Genomic DNA, 26,463 nt, shown 5'->3' with positions numbered 1-26,463 from the left:
ACCTGGCTGTATAGTATGTATGCAGAGGAACCTGGCTGTATAGTATGTATACAGAGGAACCTGGCTGTATAGTATGTATGCTGAGGAACCTGGCTGTATAGTATGTATGCAGAGGAACCTGGCTGTATAGTATGTATGCAGAGGAACCTGGCTGTCTGCAGTATGTATGCAGAGGAACCTGGCTGTATAGTATGTATGCTGAGGAACCTGGCTGTATAGTATGTATGCAGAGGAACCTGGCTGTATGCATATGTAGTGTATGCTGAGGAACCTGGCTGTATGCATATGTAGTGGCTGTATGCTGAGGAAACCTGGCTGTATAGTATGTATGCTGAGGAACCTGGCTGTATAGTATGTATGCAGAGGAACCTGGCTGTATAGTATGTATGCTGAGGAACCTGGCTGTATAGTATGTATGCTGAGGAACCTGGCTGTATAGTATGTATGCTGAGGAACCTGGCTGTATAGTATGTATGCTGAGGAACCTGGCTGTATAGTATGTATGCTGAGGAACCTGGCTGTATAGTATGTATGCAGAGGAACCTGGCTGTATAGTATGTATGCAGAGGAACCTGGCTGTATAGAATGTATGCAGAGGAACCTGGCTGTACAGTATGTATGCTGAGGAACCTGGCTGTATAGTATGTATGCAGAGGAACCTGGATGTATAGTATGTATGCTGAGGAACCTGGCTGTATAGTATGTATGCAGAGGAACCTGGCTGTATAGTATGTATGCTGAGGAATCTGGCTGAATACAGTATGTATGCTGAGAAACACATAATGCTCAACCATCTGAGAGTTGTGACACATCTAGAGTAAGGGTATCCAGAACCCCACTGGCCCCCACCCTCACAGCTTCTCTGTCTCTCTCTCTCTCTCTCTCTCTCTCTCTCACACACACACACACACACACACACACACACATACACACGTCAAGCAGCCAAAACCGCTTACATAATTTAATTTTGGGGGTGGCAATCCAATAGTTTGACATGGACACATTTCATAATGTCATATTTTTTCAAATGCTTTTCTCCCACAGTTGATGGTTGTACTGAGCTCACAACATGTCTGATGAATGACCAGAGCTGACATGTAGGATCAGAACAGAGATCTGTTAAGACAGTGACAATAATTATTAAGGCACTGGCAGATTATGAGAATCTTTTCAACTACGGCCTTGTCTTTTTTCACTGATGAGTACTGACAGTAGCACTGAGGAGATACATGATGCACGATGATACAGTGACCAGGGAGAAGCCCAATCTGAACCCATTGAGCAGCACACAATCAAGTTCATGTGTCATTTCAAGACTCACAAGTAATTCATAGCGCAATAACTCAACTGTTGAATGAAAGAGGCGGCAGGTTTGGTTTGGAACAGAAGCTTGGGCTAGCACTGACCTCATGTCTCTGTGTTTAGTTTGAAATATGGTGTTCAGGCATCAAATCAAATCAAATCGCATTGATCACATACACACATTTAGCAGATGTTATTGCGGGTGTAGCAAAATGCTTGTGTTCCAAGCTCCAACAGTGCAGCAGTATCTAACAATTCACAACAATACACACACATCTAAAACACTGAAAATATATCAATATTTGGATGAGCAGTGTCCGAGTGGCATTGACTAAAATACAGTAGAATAGAATACAGTATATATGACATGAGTAAAGCCATATGTAAAATTATTAAAGCTTTAGACCACACTATCTACCTAAATAGTTTTCATCTGTATTTTTTGTAGCTGTTTACATACCACCACAGTCAGAGGCTGTCACTAAGACAGCATTGAATGAGCTGTATTCTGCCATAATCAAACAAGAAAACGCTCACCCAGAGGTGGTGCTCCTAGAAGCAGGGGACTTTTATGCAGGGAAACTTAAATCCGTTTTTACCAAATTTCTTTCGGCATGTTAAATGTGCAACCAGAGGGAAAAAAACTCTGGACCACCTGTACTCCACACACAGATACGCAAACAAAGCTCTCTCTCGCCCTCCATTTGGCAAATCTGACCATAATTCTATCCTCCTGATCCTGCTTACAAGCTAAAATTTAAGCAGGAAGCAACAGTGACGAGATCAATAAAAAAGTGGTCAGATGAAGCAGATGCTAAGCTACAGGACTGTTTTGCGAGCACAGACTGGAATATGTTCCGGGATTCCTCCGATGGCATTGAGGAGTACACCACATCAGTCATCTGCTTCATCATAAGTGCATCGATGACGTCGTCCCCACAGTGACCGTGCGTACATACCCCAACCAGAAGCCATGGATTACAGGCAACATCCGCACTTAACTAAAGGCTAGAGCTGCCGCTTTCAAGGAGCGGGACACTAACCCGGCAGCTTATAAGAAAACCAGCTTTGCCCTCCTACGAAATCCCGCTTTGCCCTCCCTTAGGAGACTGAAAAGATTTGGCATGGGTCCCCAGATCCTCAAAACGTTCTACAGCTGCACCATCGAGAGCATCCTGACTGGTTGCATCACTGCCTGGTATGGCAACTGCTCGGCCTCCGACCGCAAGGTTAATGCGAACGGCCCAGTACATCACTGGGGCCAAGCTCCCTGCCATTCAGGACCTCTATACCATGCGGTGTCAGAGGAAGGCCCTAAAAATGGTCAAAGACTCCAGCCACCCTAGTCATAGATTGTTCTCTCTGCTACCGCAGGGCAAGCGGTACCGGAGCGCTAAGTCTAGGTCCAAGAGGCTTCTAAACAGCTTCTACGCCCAAGCCATAAGACTCCTGAACCCCTAATCAAATGGCTACCCAGACTATTTGTATTGCCCCCCCCCCTCTTTTACACTGCTGCTACTCTCTGTTGTTATCATCTATGCATAGCCACTTTAATAACTCTACCCACATATACATATTACCAGTGCTAGGTACCCCCCTTTATATAGTCTCGCTATTGTTATTTTACTGCTGCTCTTTAATTACTTGTTATTTTTATTTCTTATTCTTATCCATATATATATATTTAACTGCATTGTCGGTTAGATTTGATTTAGTGTTCCATCATTAAAGTGAGCAGTGAACAGACCGTGGCTCGAACAGACCGTGGCTCGAGTGGTTGTTGTACTTGATGATCTTTTTGCACTTCATGTGACATCGGGTGCTGTTGGTGTCCTGGACGGCAGGCAGTTTGCCCCTGGTGATGCGTTGGGTATACCCGCACCACCCTCTGGAGAGCCTTGCGGTTGCTCCCGGTGCAGCTGACGTACCAGGCGGTGATACAGCCCGTCAGGATGCTCTCAATTGTGCATCTGTAAAAGTTTGTGAGGGTCTTAGGGGCCAAGCCAAATGTCTTCAGCCTCCTGAGGTTGAAGAGGCGCTGTTGTGCCTTCTTCACCACACTGTCTTGTGGGCGGACCATTTCAGACCGTCAGTGATGTGTATGCCTGCATGGCAATGTTCTCAATCACAAAGCCGAGTAAACTAGTCTCGGAAAACCCAGAACAAAAATATTACATTATTGCATCAGATGCTTGATTAAACTCTGGGGGGAGATGGGTTAGAAAATAATATTTTCTATCTAGACTAACACCATCTATACTAACCAGACTAGTGAAGTCTTCACCCCTCTGAACGTAATCTCTCAGCCAGTCTCAGGCAAGTCTATGGGCCAAAAATCACCTTCTAAAGATGCGAGCACCTGTCCAGCGACAACAAAAAAAATCAGCGTACCTGAACAAACTCCTCGTTAGTCAAGTCTTCCCACAGTCTGTCGACAGACGCTACTGACATTTATGTGACGTGCATCTGTTCACAAGAGACTTTTGACCAATCTATCAAGGATCAGGAGCTCTTCTTTAAATATGTCTTACTGTACTACTCAGAAGTGTTTCATGCGTAATTGCAAAACACCAGATCAGATATCAATCACAGTATTTGACACTTTTTCCTAAAAGATGCTCACTGTGCTATTGTTAGGGAATGGATTTAAGCTATTTATTTTTCAAAATAGACTGTCAACACTTGGTCAACACTTAGCTTGCAGTTTCATTTTGGTCATGAAATGAATGATGCATTAACCATTTTAGTACGAAAACATTACATTCAATTTTTGGAAATCAAAATGAATATTTACTATAACTATGCAGTTCAACATGCATTTTTGTCTCCTGCGCTTCCCAGGGGAGCTTTTTCAGTGGTGCGGCGGTGCCTGAAGGTCCTCTCAGGCCAAGAGTATGCTGCTAAGATCATCAACACCAAGAAGCTATCTGCCAGGGGTGAGTGACTTGCCTATCTCCCAACACCCCGCTTTAAATATGTTTTAACAGTCTATATGGTGGAGACAGTAGAAGTAGGATCCATAGAACAAGCCTCCCCATTCAAGTCAATTATGACATAATGGGTAGATTCTATTTATTTGGTGCAGACAGTAGGGGTTTTGTTCATAAAGATTGTTATTGTATTGTCTTTTGTGAATCCCTCGGTACTCCTCCAAATGTTTCTTTAAGTAGAGCAGTGATATTTCTTCCTCAGTGTTGCCAGAACCCTTTGATGGTACTGACTGACCTGGAAAATGCTGCTGGCTCACAGTTTTGAAATGAAGGTTTGAACTGACTGTTGTTGGTCACAGTTTGATTGGCACATTAATTTTTCAGTCATAAAGACTTATTTTTATTTTATTTCACCTTTATTTAACCAGGTAGGCAAGTTGAGAACAAGTTCTCATTTACAACTGCGACCTGGCCAAGATAAAGCAAAGCAGTTTGACACATACAATGACACAGAGTTACACATGGAGTAAAACAAACATACAGTCAATAATACAGTAGAAACAAGTCTATATACGATGTGAGCAAATGAGGTGAGATAAGGGAGGTAAAGGCAAAAAAAAAGGCCATGGTGGCAAAGTAAATACAATATAGCAAGTAAAACACTGGAATGGTAGATTTGCAGTGGAAGAATGTGCAAAGTAGAAATAAAAATAATGGGGTGCAAAGGAGCAAAATAAATAAATAAAATAAAATAAATTCAGTAGGGAAAGAGGTAGTTGTTTGGGCTAAATTATAGGTGGGCTATGTATAGGTGCAGTAATCTGTGAGCTGCTCTGACAGCTGGTGCTTAAAGCTAGTGAGGGAGATGAGTGTTTCCAGTTTCAGAGATTTTTGTAGTTCGTTCCAGTCATTGGCAGCAGAGAACTGGAAGGAGAGGCGGCCAAAGAAATAATTGGTTTTGGGGGTGACCAGAGAGATATACCTGCTGGAGCGCGTGCTACAGGTGGGTGATGCTATGGTGAACAGCGAGCTGAGATAAGGGGGGACTTTACCTAGCAGGGTCTTGTAGATGACATGGAGCCAGTGGGTTTGGCGACGAGTATGAAGCGAGGGCCAGCCAATGAGAGCGTACAGGTCGCAATGGTGGGTAGTATATGGGGCTTTGGTGACAAAACGGATGGCACTGTGATAGACTGCATCCAATTTGTTGAGTAGGGTATTGGAGGATATTTTGTAAATGACATCGCCGAAGTCGAGGACTGGTAGGATGGTCAGTTTTACAAGGGTATGTTTGGCAGCATGAGTGAAGGATGCTTTGTTGCGAAATAGGAAGCCGATTCTAGATTGAACTTTGGATTGGAGATGTTTGATGTGGGTCTGGAAGGAGAGTTTACAGTCTAACCAGTCACCTAGGTATTTGTAGTTGTCCACGTATTCTAAGTCAGAGCCATCCAGAGTAGTGATGTTGGACAGGCGGGCAGGTGCAGGCAGCGATCGGTTGAAGAGCATGCATTTAGTTTTACTTGTATTTAAGAGCAATTGGAGGCCATGGAAGGAGAGTTGTATGGCATTGAAGCTTACCTGGAGGGTTGTTAACACAGTGTCCAAAGAATGGCCAGAAGTATACAGAATGGTGTCGTCTGCGTAGAGGTGGATCAGAGACTCACCAGCAGCAAGAGCGACATCATTGATGTATACACAGAAGAGAGTCGGTCCAAGAATTGAACCCTGTTGCACCCCTATAGAGACTGCCAGAGGTCCGGACAGCAGACCCTCCGATTTGACACACTGAACTCTATCAGAGAAGTAGTTGGTGAACCAGGCGAGGCAATCATTTGAGAAACCAAGGCTGTCGAGTCTGCCGATGAGGATGTGGTGATTGACAGAGTCGAAAGCCTTGGCCAGATCAATGAATATGGCTGCACAGTAATGTTTTTTATCGATGACTTTTAAGATATCGTTTAGGACTTTGAGCGTGGCTGAGGTGCACCCATGACCAGCTCTGAAACCAGAATGCATAGCAGAGAGGGTATAGTGAGATTTGAAATGGTCGGTAATCTGTTTGTTGACTTGGCTTTTGAAGACCTTAGAAAGGCAGGGTAGGATATATATAGGTCTGTAGCAGTGTGGGTCAAGAGTGTCCCCCCCTTTGAAGAGGGGGATGACCGCAGCTGCTTTACAATCTTTGGGAATCTCAGACGACACGAAAGAGAGGTTGAACAGGCTAGTAATAGGGGTGGCAACAATTTCGGCAGATAATTTTAGAAAGAAAGGGTTCAGATTGTCTAGCCTGGCTGATTTGTAGGGGTCCAGATTTTGCAGCTCTTTCAGAACATCAGCTGACTGGATTTGGGAGAAGGAGAAATGGGGAAGGCTTGGGCGAGTTGCTGTGGGGCGTGCAGTGCTGTTGACTGGGGTAGGGGTAGCCAGGTGGAAAGCATGGCCATCCGTAGAAAAATGCTTATTGAAATTCTCAATTTTAGTGGATTTATCAGTGGTGACAGTGTTTCCTATCTTCAGTGCAGTGGGCAGCTGTGAGGAGGTGTTCTTATTCTCCATGGACTTTACAGTGTCCCAGAACTTTTTTGAGTTAGTGTTGCAGGAAGCATATTTCTGCTTGAAAAAGCTAGCCTTGGCTTTTCTAACTGCCTGTGTGTAATGGTTTCTAGCTTCCCTGAAAAGCTGCATATCACGGGGGCTGTTCAATGCTAATGCAGAACGCCATAGGATGTTTTTGTGTTGGTTAAGGGCAGTCAGGTCTGGGGACAACCAAGGGCTATATCTGTTCCTGGTTCTAAATTTCTTGAATGGGGCATGCTGATTTAAGATGGTTAGGAAGCATTTAAAAAAAAAAAAAAAACAGGCATCCTCTACTGACGGGATGAGATCAATATCCTTCCAGGATACCCCGGCCAGGTCGATTAGAAAGGCCTACACGCTGAAGTGTTTCAGGGATCGTTTGACAGTGATGAGTGGAGGTCGTTTGACAGCTGACCCATTACGGATGCAGGCAATGAGGCAGTGATCGCTGAGATCTTGGTTGAAGACAGCAGAGATGTATTTAGAAGTTGGTTAGGATGATATCTACGAGGGTGCCCGTGTTTACGGCTTTGGGGAGGTACCTTGTAGGTTCATTGATAATTTGTGTGAGATTGAGGGCATCAAGTTTAGATTTTAGGATAGCTGGGGTGTTAAGCATGGTCCAGTTTAGGTCGCCTAGCAGCACGAGCTCTGAAGATAGATGGGGGGCAATCAGTTCACATATGGTGTCCAGAGCACAGCTGGGGGCAGAGGGTGGTCTATAGCAGGCGGCAACGGTGAGAGACTTGTTTTTAGAGAGGTGGGTTTTTAAAAGTAGAAGTTCAAATTGTTTGGGTACAGACCTGGATAGTAGGACAGAACTCTGCAGGCTATCTTTGCAGTAGAAACCAAGGCTATTACGGTTACAGAAGTCATCAAAAGAGAGCGCCTGGGGAATTGGACTGGAGCTAGGCACTGCAGGGCCTGGATTCACCTCTACATCATCAGAGGAAAAGAGGAGGAGTAGGATAAGGGCACGGCTAAAAGCAATGAGAATTGGTCTTCTAGAACGTCTGGAACAGAGAGTTAAAGGAGGTTTCTGGGGGCGATAAAATAGCTTCAAGGTATAATGTACAGACAAAGGTATTGTAGGGTGTGAATACAGTGGAGGTAAACCTAGGTATTGAGTGATGATGAGAGAGATATTGTCTGTAGAAACATCATTGAAACCAGGAGATGTCATCACATGTGTGGGTGGTGGAACTAATAGGTTGGATAAGGTATAGTGAGCAGGACTAGAGGCTCTACAGTGAAATAAGCCAATAAACACTAACCAGAACAGCAATGGACAAGGCATATTGACATTAAGGAGAGGCATGCTTAGTCGAGTGATCAAAAGGGTCCAGTGATTAGTGAGGTTGGTTGGGGTCATGGCGATTCAGACAGCTAGCCGGGCCATCGGTAGCAAGCTAGCATACGATGGAGGTCTGTTTTTAGCCACCTCGTGCGTTTCCGTCGGTAGGATTAGTGGGGTTCCATGTGGTAGAGGGGATCAATCCAATTCGCAAAATAAATTCAGATAGTAGCCGATAAGAGAGCTAACGATTAGCGGACCGCAGATGGGCGTTCAGGTAACGTCGCGACGGAGGAGCCAGCTGGATAACTCCCTCGGGCAGAGAGCGTCGGTAGTCCAGTTGTGAAGGCCCGGTGGGGCTCCGCGTTGGCAGTAAAATGGGTCCGGATAAGTGATTGTAGCCCAGGAGTGAATGATGGAACTCTTCAGCTGGCTAGCTCCGGAGTAATTGATGTTTGCTCCGGAATCGACGTAAGCTGATAGTCACACGGATAGCAGCTAGCTAGCTGCGAGATCCAGGTATAAATGTCCAGAGCTTGCTGTTGAAATCTGGGGACATGGAGAGAAAAATAGGTCTGGTATGTTCCGGTCTGAGCCGTGCCGTACAAAACTGGCGATAAATTTTCGAGCTAAAGGATAGCTGATGACCACGAACCGTGGTTAGCTGAATACTACCGATTAGCCAGTAAAGAAGCTTACTAGCTTCTGGCTTGCTTCTGATTAGCTTCTGGCTAGCTTCAGGCTAGCTTCTGGTTAGCTTCTGGCTAGCTTCTGGTTAGCTTCTGGCTAGCTTCTGGCTAGCTCCTAGTTAGCTTCTGGCTAGCTTCTGGTTAGCTTCTATGGAGGATTACAGATTTGAAGTAAATAATACATTCTTTTTTTAAATATAAATTGGTGAGGCGGGTTGCAGGAGAGTGTTTTGAAGATGAGTTTATGGAAAATAAAAAATATACATAAAAAGGTATGCGAAGAAAGTTGTAAATATATATATATACGGGACACGACAAGACGAGGACAAAAGACGTCTGCCTGCTATGCCATTTTGGTGACACAATGCTATTATGATGATCTGCTAATTGAATTATAATCTTAACATTATATAAGGGGATGTAAACCCAGGTTTGTGATTAGATCCTTTGCTTGACAGCAGGTTTGGAGTAAAATGCTTCTCCAGAGACATCAAACTGCAAGAGCCGTTACTGGTAAAAATTGAAATGAGACAAACAAGACTTCTTGTAGTAGCAGTGAGTCTTATTGAATAATATTCAGTGGAACTGAGGCGCCTTAATGTTTAATGAAAGGCTGACATACCAAGTCATTTTGAGGGACCACACACCAGCCAAAAGGTTTCCTCTCTTTTCACTTTTTGAAAATCAGATTTTCTGGTTCTGTGGAGAGATTAAAGACCTACTGTCTGGAGAGTGGGAGGAAGCAGAATGCCCTAAAAGTACAGTAGCAACTCACACCTCCTACACAATGTTCATGTGATATACTGTTCATCAACGTACGTATGTACTGTATCTTATGATATAAAACAGTATAAAAATCTCTATTTATCTTGTGACACTTAAAAAAAAAAAACACATGCATTGCACACATGCACACATTCATTCAAGTCAAAGGAATCCATCCTAGCTCAATCAAGACATATCATGTCTCCTTGAGATACACTGAATTGCTGTCACGCAGTTGACGTCTGTCTGATGTCTGTCTGTCTGTGTGATGTCTGTCTGTCTGACATCCACTTGCATTCATTCTGCGTCATGCTGGCTGAGCTGAATTGGCCTTCAGGGGCAGCAGCAGAAACACGTTGCCGTGAGCGAAAAGTAGCCTAGTATTTAAGAGTGTTGGACCAGCAACCAAAAGGTCACTGAGCCTACTAGGTAAAAAGTCTGTTGATGAGTCATTGAGCAAGGCACTTAACCCTAATTACTCCTGTAAGTCGCTCTCGATAAAAGTGTCTAGTAACATGTTGATGTCTCTGCTACAGAGAAACTATCTAAGACTGAGGAAGTACAGGAACTATATTTTACGTAAATTACAAATGTACAGTGCCTTCGGAAAGTATTCAGACCCCTTGACTTTTTCCACATTTTGTTACGTTACAGCCTTATTCTAAATTTTTTAAAATTTTTTATTATCCCATAATGTCAAAGGGAAAACAAGTTTTTAGAAATTTTTGAAAATGTCTTACAAGTAATAAATATAAATAACTTATTTACATAAGTATTCAGACCCTTGACTATGATACTCAAAATTGAGCTCAGTTGCATCCGGTTTCCATTGATCATCCTTGAGATGTTTCTACAACTTGGAGTCCACCTGTGGTAAATTCAATTGATTGGACATGATTTGGAAAGACACACAGCTGTCTATATAAGGTCCCACAGTTGACAGTGCATGTCAGAGCAAAAACCAAGCCATGAGCTCGAAGGAATTGTCCGTAGAGCTCCGAAACAGGAGTTTGGAACCACCAAGACACTTCCTAGAGCTGTTCTACCATAAAGGCCACTCTACCAATCAAGCGGCCAGGCGGAAGCCACTCCTCAGTAAATTAGACTGTAAAAGAGTGGAAGCCTTGGTCAACAGTTAGCTTGCATTTTCATTTTGACCATGAAATGAATGATGCAATAACCATTTTAGGTGCAAAAACATAAAATTCAAGTAAAAGGAACATGACAGCCTGCTTGGAGTTTGCCAAAATACACCTAAAGACTCTCAGACTGTGTGAAACAAGATTCTCTGGACTGATGAAACCAATATTGAAGTCTGGAGGAAATCTGGCACCAACTCTACGGTGAAGCATGGTGGTGGCAGCATCATGCTGTGGGGATGTTTTTCAGTGGGAAACCGAGGGAAAGATATACGGAGCAAAGTACAGAGAGATCCTTGAAGAAAACCTGCTCCAGAGCGCTCAGGACCTCAGACTGGGGCGAAGGTTCACCTTCCAACAGGACAACGACCCTAAGCACACAGCCAAGACAACACAGGAGTGGCTTCGGGACAAGTCTCTGAATATCCTTGAGGGGCCCAGCCAGTGCCCGGACTTGAACCCGATCGAACATCCCTGGAGAGACCTTGAAATAGCGGTGCCGTGACGCTCCTCATCCAACCTGACAGAGCTTGAGAGGATCTGCAGAGAAGAATGGGAGAAACTCCCCAAATACAGGTGTGCCAAGCCTGTAGCGTCATATCCAAGAAGACTAGAGACTGTAGTCGCTGCAAAAGGTGCTTCAACAATGTACTGAGTAAATGTGATATATCAGTTTTTATTTTTTATAAATTCTGTTTTTGTTTTGTCATTATGGGGTATTGTGTGTAGATTGATGAGGGAAAAAACTATTTAATCAATGTTAGAATAAGGCTGTAACATAACAAAATGTGGAAAAACTCAAGGGGTCTGAATACTTTCCGAATGCACTGTACCTGATCTGACTGCCACCTATAGTCTTTTTTTTGTTGTGTTTTCTTTTTGTTGAATTTGACCCCTTTTTCACGCCAATTTCGTGGTATCCAATTGTTAGTAGTTACTATCTTGTCTCATTGCTACAACGAAAGTCATGCATCCTCCGAAACACAACCCAACCAAGCCGCACTGCTTCTTAACACAGCGCGCATCCAACCCGGAAGCCAGCCACACCAATGTGTCGGAGGAAACACCGTGCACCTGGCAACCTGGTTAGCGTGCACTGCGCCCGGCCCGCCACAGGAGTCGCTAGTGCGCGATGAGACAAGGATATCCCTACCAGCCAAACCCTCCCTAACCTGGACGACGCTAGGCCAATTGTGCATTGCCCCACGGACCTCCCGGTTGCGGCCGGCTGAGACAGAGCCTGGGCGCGAACCCAGAGTCACAGCTAGCACTGCGATGCAGTGCCCTAGACCACTGCCGCACCCCACCTATAGTCTTTTGACCTGGAGTGCCAGGATTAGGGTTTCTAATTCTAGTTGTATCATTAGCATTAGCATTAGCATTACTGAGGGAAATCCATGCAGTGATAGACCTACTGTATATTATCAAGCTCCATAAAGTGGGCCATAGCTGCTAGGCTGCTCAATCAATTCAAAGGCAGTGTTGGGTCAAGTACATTTGTGATTTGGGTCAATAATATAACTTTTACAAACACGTTACAGAGTGTGTAGGCGGTTGAGTGCAGGGAGTGTGACTCCTGATCTAACTAACAACATGTATCACAGAGCTGTATCACGGAGCTGTATCACGGAGTAGTGCACCGGAGTAGTGCACCAGAGTAGTGCACCAGAGAAAGAGACAAAAGATAAGCAGAGCATCAAATATTTCCTCTCCTCCCTCTCTGTTCTATTGGCCCATTAAAGGCCCAATGCAGCCGTTTGTTTTATATCAATATCAAATAATTGCCGGTTATCAATTAAAGAAATACCTTAGTAGCTATGTTTCCATCCAATTGGTGACAGATTTTCTTGTGAATATTCTAAAATCTGCATAAAGAACATCTGAATTCCCATTAGTGGTGTGTTTTCACCAAAGTCAAATAAAATTTGATTTGTCACATGTGCCGAGTCCAATAGGTGTAAAATAACAATAATGAGGCTATATACAGGGGGTACTGGTACCGAGTCAATGTGCGGGGGTATATGTTAGTCGAGGTAATTTGTACATGTAGGTAGGGGTAAAGTGACTATGTATTGATAATAAACAGAGAGTAGCAGCAGGGGGGGATGTAACAATTGTTCAATTTATTAATTGTTCAGCAGTCTTATGGCTTGGGGGTAGAAGCTGTTAAGGAGCCTTTTAAACCTAGACTTGGCGCTCCAGTACTGCTTGCCGTTCGGTAGCAGAGAGAACAGTCTATGACTTGGGTGGCTGGAGTCTTTGACAATGTTTTGGGCCTTCCTCTGAAACTGCCTAGTATACTGTATAGGTCCTGGATTGCAGGAAGCTTGGTCCCAGTGATGTACTCTGTAGTGCCTTACGGTCAGATGCCGAGCAGTTACCATACCAGGCGGGGCTGCAACCAGGATGCTCTCGTTGGTACAGCTGTAGAACTTTTTGAGGATCTGGGGACCCATGTCAAATCTTTCCAGTCTCCTGAGTGGAAAAAGGTTTTGTCGTGCCCTCTTAACAACTGTCTTGGTGTGTTTGGACCATGATAGTTTGTTGGTGATGTGGACACCAAGGAACTTGAAACTCTTGACCCACTCCACTACAGCCCTGTTGTTGTTAATAGGGGTGTGTTCGGCCCTCCTTTTCCTGTAGTCCACGATAATCTCTTTTGTCTTGCTCATGTTGAGGAAGTAACTAGTTGAGGATAAAAGTCAGTGCGTGATGACGTAGTGCACACCAAATGTACTTTTTCGCTGAAGATTTCATTTACCTAATAAAAGTTCATAGTGTTTCCATAGTATTTTCAACTCTCGAGAGAATTTTGTCACAAAAACTGTTCCGTTAAATAAGAACTGTGCCTACTCTGGTTTTGGCACGTACGCTCTAGCCAACAGCTCACAGGTACATTGTGCGTAGGTTTGTCTATAGGATGAGATTATTATGGATAAGAGTGAGAACATTTTTATTTTTCAAATGGTATTCAAGCATCGATCACAAGAATAAGACCCTCCATATTTATTGGAAAGCAGCACCAAGATCACTGTGCACTTTCACCACCTTGTGAAGTTCCTCATAATTTCATCTGTAGCCTAATAAACTGCACGGTTTCCCGAGTCGTAGTGAGAGGACCACACACCATATCATTGACTGACTCACAATTTACTTCAATACAATGGTTATTATATCAATATTTGCGCATAAAGGCGTTTCCACCACCATTTCCTGGATAATTAATTTTACTGACACAAAAAGATCCCACCATGTCGAATGAACCAATTATATCACCATTTATAAAACTGTACCGAAACTACCTGTTTCCATCAAAACTGTCATGATTATTTTTTTATGAGGAAAACTGGATGGAAACATGGTTACTGTAATAGATTTCCTTTAAATGGTTAAAAAGAGCTTTTTATCCCCAAAACACTCTGCTAGGACTGTCTGGGAGTGGGGAGGGGAGAACTGAAAACTAGCTGTTATTGGCAGAGGTTTGGAACTCTCTTTGTTATTGGTCTATTAACCAATTTTGGAGGTTGGTTCGGTTTTGGTTTATCACGGTTTTCGATTTTGGGTTTAGAATTTTTTTTTTTGTTAGATGAAATGCATTATGAAATAATGACATACAAATGATTGTTTAGCTTTTTAATGGAAATTCCAAAGGCAAAGATAGTGAAGATTCAATTGCCAAAACATAACAAAATATTCCATTGTCTCTGTCAGAGGTCCACATTGGGTAGACATCAATAGAAACATGGGAAATGACAATGAAATAATAAAACATTTCAGTTGGATATATTGATTTGTTTTTATTTTATGACATTATTATTTTTCATTCCATAAAGTCATCATCTCATCTCTAATCAGACAGTAGCACCCAGCCAAACAACCATAACGTTACCTCTGTGCTCCAATACTGTAACGCTTTAGTCATCCTCTCTAGCTAGCCTGCCTGAGTATGCTGCACAGCTGTCTGACCAAAATCATTTTACTACTTCTTCAAACCCATTAGTTATTGTGTTATCTGCATTCCTCTCTCATTTGGTCTATGCTGTATGTGTGTATCCAGCCTAATGTAACAGATGATAAAGTCAATGAATGTATATACTGTATGAAGGTAATAATACCGTTTCTAAACCCAGAGGCGCAACATCGCAGGAACACTTGAGAAACACACCAACAGACCAGGCTGGGGTTTGAGAAGCCAATGAGAGAAGTGATGAATTCTTCCTTATTTCTTAATTTTCTTGAAATCTAAAAACGCAACCTAGACCACCGTCTTAATAAGGAGTTGAACATGTTATTATTCCAACCTCGTGAAAGTGACAAACTGGCGTTTGAATTTTTCATTGAAAACAACTTCAATGAGTGCTTTTGATTTGATGGCCTTTACATGCATATTTCGGACGACCGTTAGACCCGCTGACATATTTCTAAGTTTAGGGATTTCTATTGGAGAAGCAGTTTCTGGCTGCATTCCAAACACGTAAAAGACACACCCTCTCCCCACAGCCCTCAAATTAAGTGGACACTTCTAATGATGTATCATGGCATATGATGAGTTGACACTTGCAGGGCAAGGGGTGATATCTAACATTTCCAAAAGCTAACCAAACAAAAACATTATTACTTTTACATAATTAATTTTTGCATCAAATCAAATCAAATTTATTTATATAGCCCTTCGTACATCAGCTGATATCTCAAAGTGCTGTACAGAAACCCAGCCTAAAACCCCAAACAGCAAGCAATGCAGGTGTAGAAGCACGGTGGCTAGGAAAAACTCCCTAGAAAGGCCAAAACCTAGGAAGAAACCTAGAGAGGAACCAGGCTATGTGGGGTGGCCAGTCCTCTTCTGGCTGTGCCGGGTGGAGATTATAACAGAACATGGCCAAGATGTTCAAATGTTCATAAATGACCAGCATGGTCGTATAATAATAAGGCAGAACAGTTGAAACTGGAGCAGCAGCACGGTCAGGTGGACTGGGGACAGCAAGGAGTCATCATGTCAGGTAGTCCTGGGGCATGGTCCTAGGGCTCAGGTCCTCTGAGAGAGAAAGAAAGAGAGAATTAGAGAGAGCATATGTGGGGTGGCCAGTCCTCTTCTGGCTGTGCCGTGTGGAGATTTTAACAGAACATGGCCAAGATGTTCAAATGTTCATAAATGACCAGCATGGTCGAATAATAATAAGGCAGAACAGTTGAAACTGGAGCAGCAGCACGGCCAGGTGGACTGGGGACAGCAAGGAGTCATCATGTCAGGTAGTCCTGGGGCATGGTCCTAGGGCTCAGGTCCTCCGAGAGAGAGAAAGAAAGAGAGAAGGAGAGAATTAGAGAACGCACACTTAGATTCACACAGGACACCGAATAGGACAGGAGAAGTACTCCAGATATAAAAAACTGACCCTAGCCCCCCGACACATAAACTACTGCAGCATAAATACTGGAGGCTGAAACAGGAGGGGTCAGGAGACACTGTGGCCCCATCCGAGGACACCCCCGGACAGGGCCAAACAGGAAGGATATAACCCCACTCACTTTGCCAAAGAACAGCCCCCACACCACTAGAGGGAAATCTTCAACCACCAACTTACCATCCTGAGACAAGGCTGAGTATAGCCCACAAAGATCTCTGCCATGGCACAACCCAGGGGGGGGCGCCAACCCAGACAGGATGACCACATCAGTGAATCAACCCACTCAGGTGACGCACCCCTTCCAGGGATGGCATGAGAGAGCCCCAGTAAGCCAGTGACTCAGCCCCTGTAATAGGGTTAGAGGCAGAGAATCCCAGTGGAAAGAGGGGAACCGGCCAGGCAGAGACAGCAAGGGCGGTTCGTTGCTCCAGAGCCTTCACGTTCACCTTCCCACTCCTGGGCCAGACTACACTCAATCATATGACCCACTGAAGAGATGAGTCTTCAGTAAAGACTTAAAGGTTGAGACCGAGTTTGCGTCTCTGACATGGGTAGGCAGACCGTTCCATAAAAATGGAGCTCTATAGGAGAAAGCCCTGCCTCCAGCAGTTTGCTTAGAATTTCTAGGGACAATTAGGAGGCCTGCGTCTTGTGACCGTAGCGTACGTGTAGGTATGTACGGCAGGACCAAATCAGAGAGATAGGTAGGAGCAAGCCCATGTAATGCTTTGTAGGTTAGCAGTAAAACCTTGAAATCAGCCCTTGCTTTGGCAGGAAGCCAGTGTAGAGAGGCTAGCGCTGGAGTAATATGATCAAATTTTTTGGTTCTAGTCAGGATTCTAGCAGCCGTATTTAGCACCAACTGAAGTTTATTTAGTGCTTTATCCGGGTAGCCGGAAAGTAGAGCATTGCAGTAGTCTAACCTAGAAGTGACAAAAGCATGGATTAATTTTTCTGAATCATTTTTGGACAGAAAGTTTCTGATTTTTGCAATGTTACGTAGATGGAAAAAAGCTGTCCTTGAAATGGTCTTGATATGTTCTTCAAAAGAGAGATCAGGGTCCAGAGTAACGCCGAGGTCCTTTACAGTTTTATTTGAGACGACTGTACAACCATTAAGATTAATTGTCAGATTCAACAGAAGATCTCTTTGTTTCTTGGGACCTAGAACAAGCATCTCTGTTTTGTCTGAGTTTAAAAGTAGAAAGTTTGCAGCCATCCACTTCCTTATGTCTGAAACACATGCTTCTAGCAAGGGCAATTTTGGGGCTTCACCATGTTTCATTGAAATGTACAGCTGTGTGTCATCCGCATAGCAGTGAAAGTTAACATTATGTTTTCGAATAACATCCCCAAGAGGTAAAATATATAGTGAAAACAATAGTGGTCCTAAAACGGAACCTTGAGGAACACCGACATTTACAGTTGATTTGTCAGAGGACAAACCATTCACAGAGACAAACTGATATCTTTCCGACAGATAAGATCTAAACCAGGCCAGAACTTGTCCGTGTAGACCAATTTGGGTTTCCAATCTCTCCAAAAGAATGTGGTGATCGATGGTATCAAAAGCAGCACTAAGGTCTAGGAGCACGAGGACAGATGCAGAGCCTCGGTCCGATGCCATTAAAATGTCATTTACCACCTTCACAAGTGCCGTCTCAGTGCTATGATGGGGTCTAAAACCAGACTGAAGCATTTCGTATACATTGTTTGTCTTCAGGAAGGCAGTGAGTTGCTGCGCCACAGCCTTTTCTAAAATTTTTGAGAGGAATGGAAGATTCGATATAGGCCGATAGTTTTTTATATTTTCTGGGTCAAGGTTTGGCTTTTTCAAGAGAGGCTTTATTACTGCCACTTTTAGTGAGTTTGGTACACATCCGGTGGATAGAGAGCCGTTTATTATGTTCAACATAGGAGGGCCAAGCACAGGAAGCAGCTCTTTCAGTAGTTTAGTTGGAATAGGGTCCAGTATGCAGCTTGAAGGTTTAGAGGCCATGATTATTTTCATCATTGTGTCAAGAGATATAGTACTAAAACACTTGAGCGTCTCTCTTGATCCTAGGTCCTGGGAGAGTTGTGCAGACTCAGGACAACTGAGCTTTGAAGGAATACGCAGATTTAAAGAGGAGTCCGTAATTTGCTTTCTAATAATCATAATCTTTTCCTCAAAGAAGTTCATGAATTTATCACTGCTAAAGTGAAAGTCATCCTCTCTTGGGGAATGCTGCTTTTTAGTTAGCTTTGTGACAGTATCAAAAAGGAATTTCAGATTGTTCTTATTTTCCTCAATTAAGTTAGAAAAATAGGATGATCGAGCAGCAGTAAGGGCTCTTCGGTACTGCACGGTACTGTCTTTCCAAGCTAGTCGGAAGACTTCCAGTTTGGTGTGGCGCCGTTTCCGTTCCAATTTTCTGGAAGCTTGCTTCAGAGCTCGGGTATTTTCTGTGTACCAGGGAGCTAGTTTCTTATGAGAAATATTTTTAGTTTTTAGGGGTGCAACTGCATCTAGGGTATTGCGCAAGGTTAAATTGAGTTCCTCAGTTAGGTGGTTAACTGATTTTTGTCCTCTGGCGTCCTTGGGTAGACAGAGGGGAATCTGGAAGGACATCAAGGAATCTTTGTGTTGTCTGTGAATTTATAGCACAACTTTTGATGTTCCTTGGTTGGGGTCTGAGCAGATTATTTGTTGCAATTGCAAACGTAATAAAATGGTGGTCCGATAGTCCAGGATTATGAGGAAAAACATAAAGATCCACAACATTTATTCCATGGGAGAACTAGGTCCAGCGTATGACTGTGACAGTGAGTGGGTCCAGAAACATGTTGGACAAAACCCACTGAGTCGATGATGGCTCCGAAAGCCTTATGGAGTGGGTCTGTGGACTTTTCCATGTGAATGTTAAAGTCACCAAAGATTAGAATATTATTTGCTATGACTACAAGGTCCGATAGGAATTCAGGGAACTCAGTGAGGAACGCTGTATATGGCCCAGGAGGCCTGTAAACAGTAGCTATAAAAAGTGATTGAGTAGGCTGCATAGATTTCATGACTAGAAGCTCAAAAGACGAAAACGTCAATCTTTTTTTTGTAAATTGAAATTTGCTATCGTAAATGTTAGCAACACCTCCGCCTTTGCGGGATGCACGGGGGATATGGTCACTAGTGTAGCCAGGAGGTGAGGCCTCATTTAACACAGTAAATTCATCAGGCTTAAGCCATGTTTCAGTCAGGCCAATCACATCAAGATTATGATCAGTGATTAGTTCATTGACTATAATTGCCTTTGAAGTAAGGGATCTAACATTAAGTAGCCTTATTTTGAGATGTGAGGTATCATGATCTCTTTCAATAATGACAGGAATGGAGGTGGTCTTTATCCTAGTGAGATTGCTAAGGCGAACACCGCCATGTTTAGTTTTGCCCAACCTAGGTCGAGGCACAGACACGGTCTCAATGGTGATAGCTGAGCTGACTACACTGACTGTGCTAGTGGCAGACTCCACTATGCTGGCAGGCTGGCTAACAGCCTGCTGCCTGGCCTGCACCCTATTTCATTGTGTAGCTAGAGGAGTTAGAGCCCTGTCTATGTTGGTAGATAAGATGAGAGCACCCCTCCAGCTAGGATGGAGTCCGTCACTCCTCAGCAGGTCAGGCTTGGTCCTGTTTGTGGGTGAGTCCCAGAAAGAGGGCCAATTATCTACAAATTCTATCTTTTGGGAGGGGCAGAAAACATTTTCAACCAGCGATTGAGTTGTGAGACTCTGCTGTAGAGCTCATCACTCCCCTAACTGGGAGGGGGCCAGAGACAATTACTTGATGCCGACACATCTTTCTAGCTGATTTACACGCAGAAGCTATGTTGCGCTTGGTGATCTCTGACTGTTTCATCCTAACATCGTTGGTGCCGACGTGGATAACAATATCTCTATACTCTCTACACTCGCCAGTTTTAGCTTTAGCCAGCACCATCTTCAGATTAGCCTTAACGTCGGTAGCCCTGCCCCCTGGTAAACAGTGTATGATCGCTGGATGATTCGTTTTAAGTCTAGTAGACTTTACTGAGAATGACTGTGATGGCTCAAACATTTGGATGCATTAATATTAATGAAGTAACAATTCCCGCCTTTTCTTCAGTCTGTTGTGATACAGCCCATGTAACAGCCAGCTGAGCTGCTGAAGGCAAGGCTCCTTGGCCAACTGACGGCTCAGGGAAAAACAACATCAACGCTAACATATTTTCTTAAAATGGGTGTACTGCACTCTTAGAAAACAAGGTGCTATCTTGAACCTAAAAGGGTTCTTCGGCTGTCCCCATAGGAGAACCCTTTGAAGAACCCTTTTTGGTTCCAGATAGAACCCTTTTGGTTCGTAGAACCCTTTTTGGTTCCATGTAGAAATCTTCCCACAGAGGGGTTCTACATGCAACCCAAAATAATTCTACCTGGAACCACAAAGGGTTCTCCTATGAGGACAGCCGAAGAACCCCTTTCAAACCATTTTTTCTAAGAGTGTCATATGACACTTTCCCACCTGGACAAAAGGAACACCTACATTAGAATAATATACTTTGACTAGAGCTCAGCATTCAACACCATAGTGCCCTCCAAATTCATCACTAAGCTAAGGACCCTGGGATTAAACACCTCCCTCTGCAATTGTATACTGGACTTTCTGATGGGCCGTCCCAAGGTGGTGAGGGTAGACAACAACACGGAGGCCCCTCAGGGGTGTGTGCCTAGCCCCCTGCTGTACTCCCTCTTCACCCACGACTGTGAAGTAGCACACGACTCCAACACCATCATTAAGGTTGTTGACAACACGACGGTGGTAGGCTTGATCACCGACAACGATGAGACAGCCTATAGGGAGGAGTTCAGAGACCTGGCAGTGTGGTGCCAGGACAACAACTTCAGCAAGACAAAGGAGCTGATCATGGACTACAGGAAACGGAGGGCCAAGCATGCCCCCATTCACATCGATGGGGCTGTAGTGGAGACTCTCGAGAGCTTTAAGTTCCTCTGTGTCCACATCACTAAGGACCTAGCAAGATCCAAACACACCAACACAGTCGTGAAGAAGAGAGCACAACAACGCCTCTTCCCCGTCAGAAGACTAAAAAGATTTGGCATGCGCCATCAGATTCTCAAAAAGTTCCACAGCTGTACCATCGAGAGCATCTTGACTGGTTGCATCACCACTTGTTATGGCAACTGCTCAGCTTCCGACTGCAAGGCGCTATAGAGGGTAGTGCGTACGGCCCAGTACATCAATGGGGCAGAGCTCCCATCCATCCAGGACCTCTATACCAGGCGGTGTCAGAGGAAGGCCCTAAAAATTGTCAAAGACTCCAGCCACCCAAGTCACAGTCTGTTCTCTCTGCTACCGTATGGCAAGCTGTACCGGAGCGACAAGTCTGGGAATAAAAGGCTCCTGAACAGCTTCTACCCCAAAGCCATAAGACTGCTGAACAGTTAATTAAACGGCTGTCTGGACTCCCCCACCCCCTACCTACATGCACATAGCACTTCAATCAATCAATCACCTAACCAAACCTACATGTACTTATTACCTCAATCACCCCAACTACCTCATACCCCAGTACACTGACTCAGTACTGGTACTCCTTGTATATAGCCTGTATATAGCCTGTATATAGCCTGTATATAGCCTGTATATAGCCTGTATATAGCCTGTATATAGCCTTTATATAGCCTCTATATAGCCTGTATATAGCCTGTATATAGCCTGTATATAGCCTGTATATAGCCTGTATATAGCCTGTATATAGCCTGTATATAACCTGTATATAGCCTCTATATAGCCTGTATATAGCCTGTATATAGCCTGTATATAGCCTGTATATAGCCTGTATATAGCCTCTATATAGCCTGTATATAGCCTGTATATAGCCTGTATATAGCCTCTATATAGCCTCTATATAGCCTGTATATAGCCTGTATATAGCCTGTATATAGCCTCTATATAGCCTCTATATAGCCTGTATATAGCCTGTATATAGCCTGTAGATAGCCTGTATATAGCCTGTATATAGCCTGTATATAGCCTGTATATAGCTTGTATATAGCCTGTATATAGCCTGTATATAGCCTGTATATAGCCTGTATATAGCCTGTATATAGCCTGTATATAGCCTGTATATAGCCTCTATATAGCCTCTATATAGCCTGTATATAGCCTGTATATAGCCTGTATATAGCCTCTATATAGCCTGTATATAGCCTGTATATAGCCTCGCTAATGTTATTTTATTTTGTTATTTTATTGTTACTATTTTAGTTTTATCCATTTGTTAAATTTCATACTTTTTAACTGCATTGTTGGTTAAGGGTTTGTAAGTAAGCATTTCACAGTAAGGTCTACACCTGTTGTATTCGGCGCATGTGACAAATAACAATGTTTTTGATTTGATTTGACATGTTAAATGGTCTTTGACATTTCCAGGGCAATTTACCGGAGTTATAGCTATTACCATTCTAACTCAATTATGCCTAAACTGCTCCTTTCCCAGATAAACGCAATGTCATTTCAGGACATTATATATTTTTTATTTTATTTTTATTTCACCTTTATTTAACCAGGTAGGCAAGTTGAGAACAAGTTCTCATTTACAATTGCGACCTGACCAAGATAAAGCAAAGCAGTTCGACACATACAACGACACAGAGTTACACATGGAGTAAAACAAACATACAGTCAATAATATAGTATAAACAAGTCTATATACGATGTGAGCAAATGAGGTGAGATAAGGGAGGTAAAGGCAAAAAAAAGGCCATGGTGGCAAAGTAAATACAATATAGCAAGTAAAACACTGGAATGGTAGATTTGCAGTGGAAGAATGTGCAAAGTAGAAATAAAAATAATGGGGTGCAAAGGAGCAAAATAAATAAATTAATAAAATAAATTCAGTAGGGAAAGAGGTAGTTGTTTGGGCTAAATATATATATACATACTGCCAATTCTTGTTTGATATTTACAATGCTATATGGTGAGTTTCTATACGTATTGCTGTTGTGTATTGTATTGCAGTATCACCATTTCACAACCGTTCTATTGAGAACTACACTACATATCTATGTAGGGAGGAGGAAGGGGAGGGTAGGTAGGGAGGAGGAAGGGGAGGGTAGGGAGGAGGAAGGGGAGGGTAGGTAGGGAGGAGGAAGGGGAGGGTAGGGAGGAGGAAGGGGAGGGTAGGGAGGAGGAAGGGGAGGGTAGGGAGGGAGGAGGAAGGGGAGCGTAGGGAGGAGGAAGGGGAGGGTAGGTAGAGAGGAGGAAGGGGAGGGTAGGGAGGAGGAAGGGGAGGGTAGGGAGGAGGAAGGGGAGGGTAGGGAGGAGGAAGGGGAGGGTAGGGGGAGGAAGGGGAGAGTAGGGGGAGGAAGGGTAGGTAGAGGAAGGGGGGAGGAGGGGAGGGTGGGGAGGGGTAGGTAGGGAGGAGGAAGGGGAGCGTAGGGAGGAGGAGGGGGAGGAGGAGGGGAGCGTAGGGAGGAGGAAGGGGAGGGTAGGTAGAGAGGAGGAAGGGGAGGGTAGGAGAGGAGGAGGAAGGGAGGGTAGGTAGGAGGGGAGGGTAGGGAGGAGGAAGGGGAGGGTAGGTAGGGAGGAAGGGGAGAGGGGAGGGTAGGGGGAGGAAGGGTAGGTAGAGAGGGGAGGGTAGGTAGGATAGGAGGTTAGGGAAGGGAGGAGGAAGGGGAGGGTGGGGAGGGGTAGGTAGGGAGGAGGAAGGGGATGCTTCGCCATGTTGTGGCCACAGCTCCATACTGAATGGCTGGCTAGGGGTCTGGCAGATAGCTGTGTTGTGGTCAGGCCTCCATACTGAACGGCTGGCTAGGGTCTGGTAGAGAGGTGTGTTGTGGTCAGGCCTCCATACTGAATGGCTGGTTAGGGGTCTGGTAGAGAGGTGTGTTGTGGTCAGGCCTCCATACTAAATGGCTGGCTAGGGTCTGGTAGAGAGGTGTGTTGTGGTCAGGCCTCCATACTGAATGGATGGCTAAGAGTCTGGTAGAGAGGTGTGTTGTCAGCTGGCATGCTGAGGTCTGAGAGGAGGCAGGATGTTTGGTATTCTGTGTATGAGAGAGTGTGTAGAGGGGAACCACAAACAGACAGCTCCCTGTTGGCCTGTGACTGACTGACAGACTACTCCTCAGTGAGCCCAGAAACCCCTGCTGCTTCTTGCCTGTTTATCCCATTCTCTCTTCCTTTGTTGTTTACTTTCGTTTCAGTGAGTGCCTATTTGTATTCATGTGGCATGTGCTTCTAGGAGAGTACATACAGTGTTTTATGGAGCACAGTGCAAATTATGTTGTCGTGGCTATCGAACACTGTGCATGCAGGGGAGCACACATTGTATGTTGTTTGCATGTGATTTTGATTTCCCTTAAGTTACAGGTGTGTGTGCGTGCGTGCACGTGAGATAGAACCCTGGGAGGAAACAGTGATATCATTAAAAACCCTCAACCAGCTGCCTGCTTGGCCTTCTGCCAGGAGACTCTGCTGACACCATAACATGATTTATTGTAAATAAATATATGCCCTAGCAATCCACCCTCCCTACATCCACACTAGAGGAGCTGAATGATCATTCAAACTGGATTCTCCTTTTCTCACCATGTTGTAGCCTGCTCCATTATATCCTGTGGGGTTGGTTGTTAGAGATGGTCTGACTTCAAGTAATTCATGGCGTTAATATGAGTTCCTAATGTGTAAAATCATAGTCAATGTCACAATAATACAAAGATGAGTTGGTGTGCCTCTGTAAATGACTATGGCAGACATTTCTCCTAGAGATCACAGATATGCAACTGCTTTGGTCCAAAAGGATTTGCTAGGATTTTACATTTACTCCCACGAAGCCTGCCTCTCTACTTGCTCTGTAGAGACTCATTCTACACGAAGCCTGCCTCTCTACTTGCTCTGTAGAAACTCATTCTACACGAAGCCTGCCTCTCTACTTGCTCTGTAGAGACTCATTCTACACGAAGCCTGCCTCTCTACTTGCTCTGTAGAGACTCATTCTACACGAAGCCTGCCTCTCTACTTGCTCTGTAGAGACTCATTCTACACGAAGCCTGCCTCTCTACTTGCTCTGTAGAGACTCATTCTACACGAAGCCTGCCTCTCTACTTGCTCTGTAGAGACTCCTTCTATACGAAGCCTGCCTCTCTACTTGCTCTGTAGAGACTCCTTCTACACGAAGCCTGCCTCTCTACTTGCTCTGTAGAGACTCATTCTACACGAAGCCTGCCTCTCTACTTGCTCTGTAGAGACTCATTCTACACAAAGCCTGCCTCTCTACTTGCTCTGTAGAGACTCCTTCTACACGAAGCCTGCCTCTCTACTTGCTCTGTAGAGACTCCTTCTACACGAAGCCTGCCTCTCTACTTGCTCTGTAGAGACTCATTCTACACGAAGCCTGCCTCTCTACTTGCTCTGTAGAGACCGACTGGCTGTCGGGTTGGGGACCCTCAGACGTAAGGCTCAGGTGTAATGGTGAGCAGGACAGATTGCATGGAGCAGGGAAAGACATCTGGCGGAGTAGCATTGGAGGATCATTAGTATTCTGATAATGGACAGCTGGACCAGGAGGAGTAGGGCAGATCATTTAACCCGAATCAGCTGTGAGTGAGCTGTTCTTTGGATTATAAAGGCTTCACACCAAAACGTGTTGACCTACTGGTGCTGGGAAAATCACTCAAGGTATTAAACTATCCAACTGTGGATTGATTGATTGTCTGTCTACATTGAGACAAACTACGTAAGTCGTCTTCAAGGGTCAGGCCCATGTTCGTCTAGCTGCAGGTTATTGTGCATACAGCAGGAGTGTAAAATAAGACCAGCAATAATCATGGTATCTGTGTCAATGTGTTAATCTACAGTATACTATACATGGCAATGTGTTAATCTCCAGTATACTATACATGTCAGTGTCAATGTGTTAATCTACAGTATACTATACATGTCAGTGTCAATATGTTAATCTACAGTATACTGTACATGTCAGTGTGTTAATCTACAGTATACTGTACATGTCAATGTGTTAATCTACAGTATACTATACATGTCAATGTGTTAATCTACAGTATACTACACATGTCAGTGTGTTAATCTACAGTATACTGTACATGTCAGTGTGTTAATCTACAGTATACTGTACATGTCAATGTGTTAATCTACAGTATACTGTACATGTCAATGTGTTAATCTACAGTATACTATACATGTCAATGTGTTAATCTACAGTATACTGTACATGTCAGTGTCAATGTGTTAATCTACAGTATACTGTACATGTCAATGTGTTAATCTACAGTATACTGTACATGTCAATGTGTTAATCTACA

The 26,463-nt window shown here is 44.0% G+C and overlaps 1 protein-coding gene across 7 annotated transcripts in view; it reads left to right on the top strand.

Annotated features, from left to right (window-relative positions):
• camk2a (calcium/calmodulin-dependent protein kinase II alpha) overlaps positions 1–26,463 on the top strand; it is a 92,621-nt gene that overhangs the window by 2,508 nt on the left and 63,650 nt on the right. For all 7 annotated transcript variants that reach the window (XM_042311455.1, XM_024397696.2, XM_042311457.1 and 4 more), the window contains exon 2: positions 4,144–4,238. In XM_042311455.1, the coding sequence (XP_042167389.1) occupies positions 4,144–4,238 (95 nt within the window). The remainder of the gene's footprint in view (positions 1–4,143; positions 4,239–26,463) is intronic.

The sequence above is a fragment of the Oncorhynchus tshawytscha genome, linkage group LG33 (assembly GCF_018296145.1).
Source record: "Oncorhynchus tshawytscha isolate Ot180627B linkage group LG33, Otsh_v2.0, whole genome shotgun sequence".
Taxonomy (NCBI): Eukaryota; Metazoa; Chordata; class Actinopteri; order Salmoniformes; family Salmonidae; genus Oncorhynchus; species Oncorhynchus tshawytscha.
This window is presented reverse-complemented; position numbering and strand designations above follow the sequence as displayed.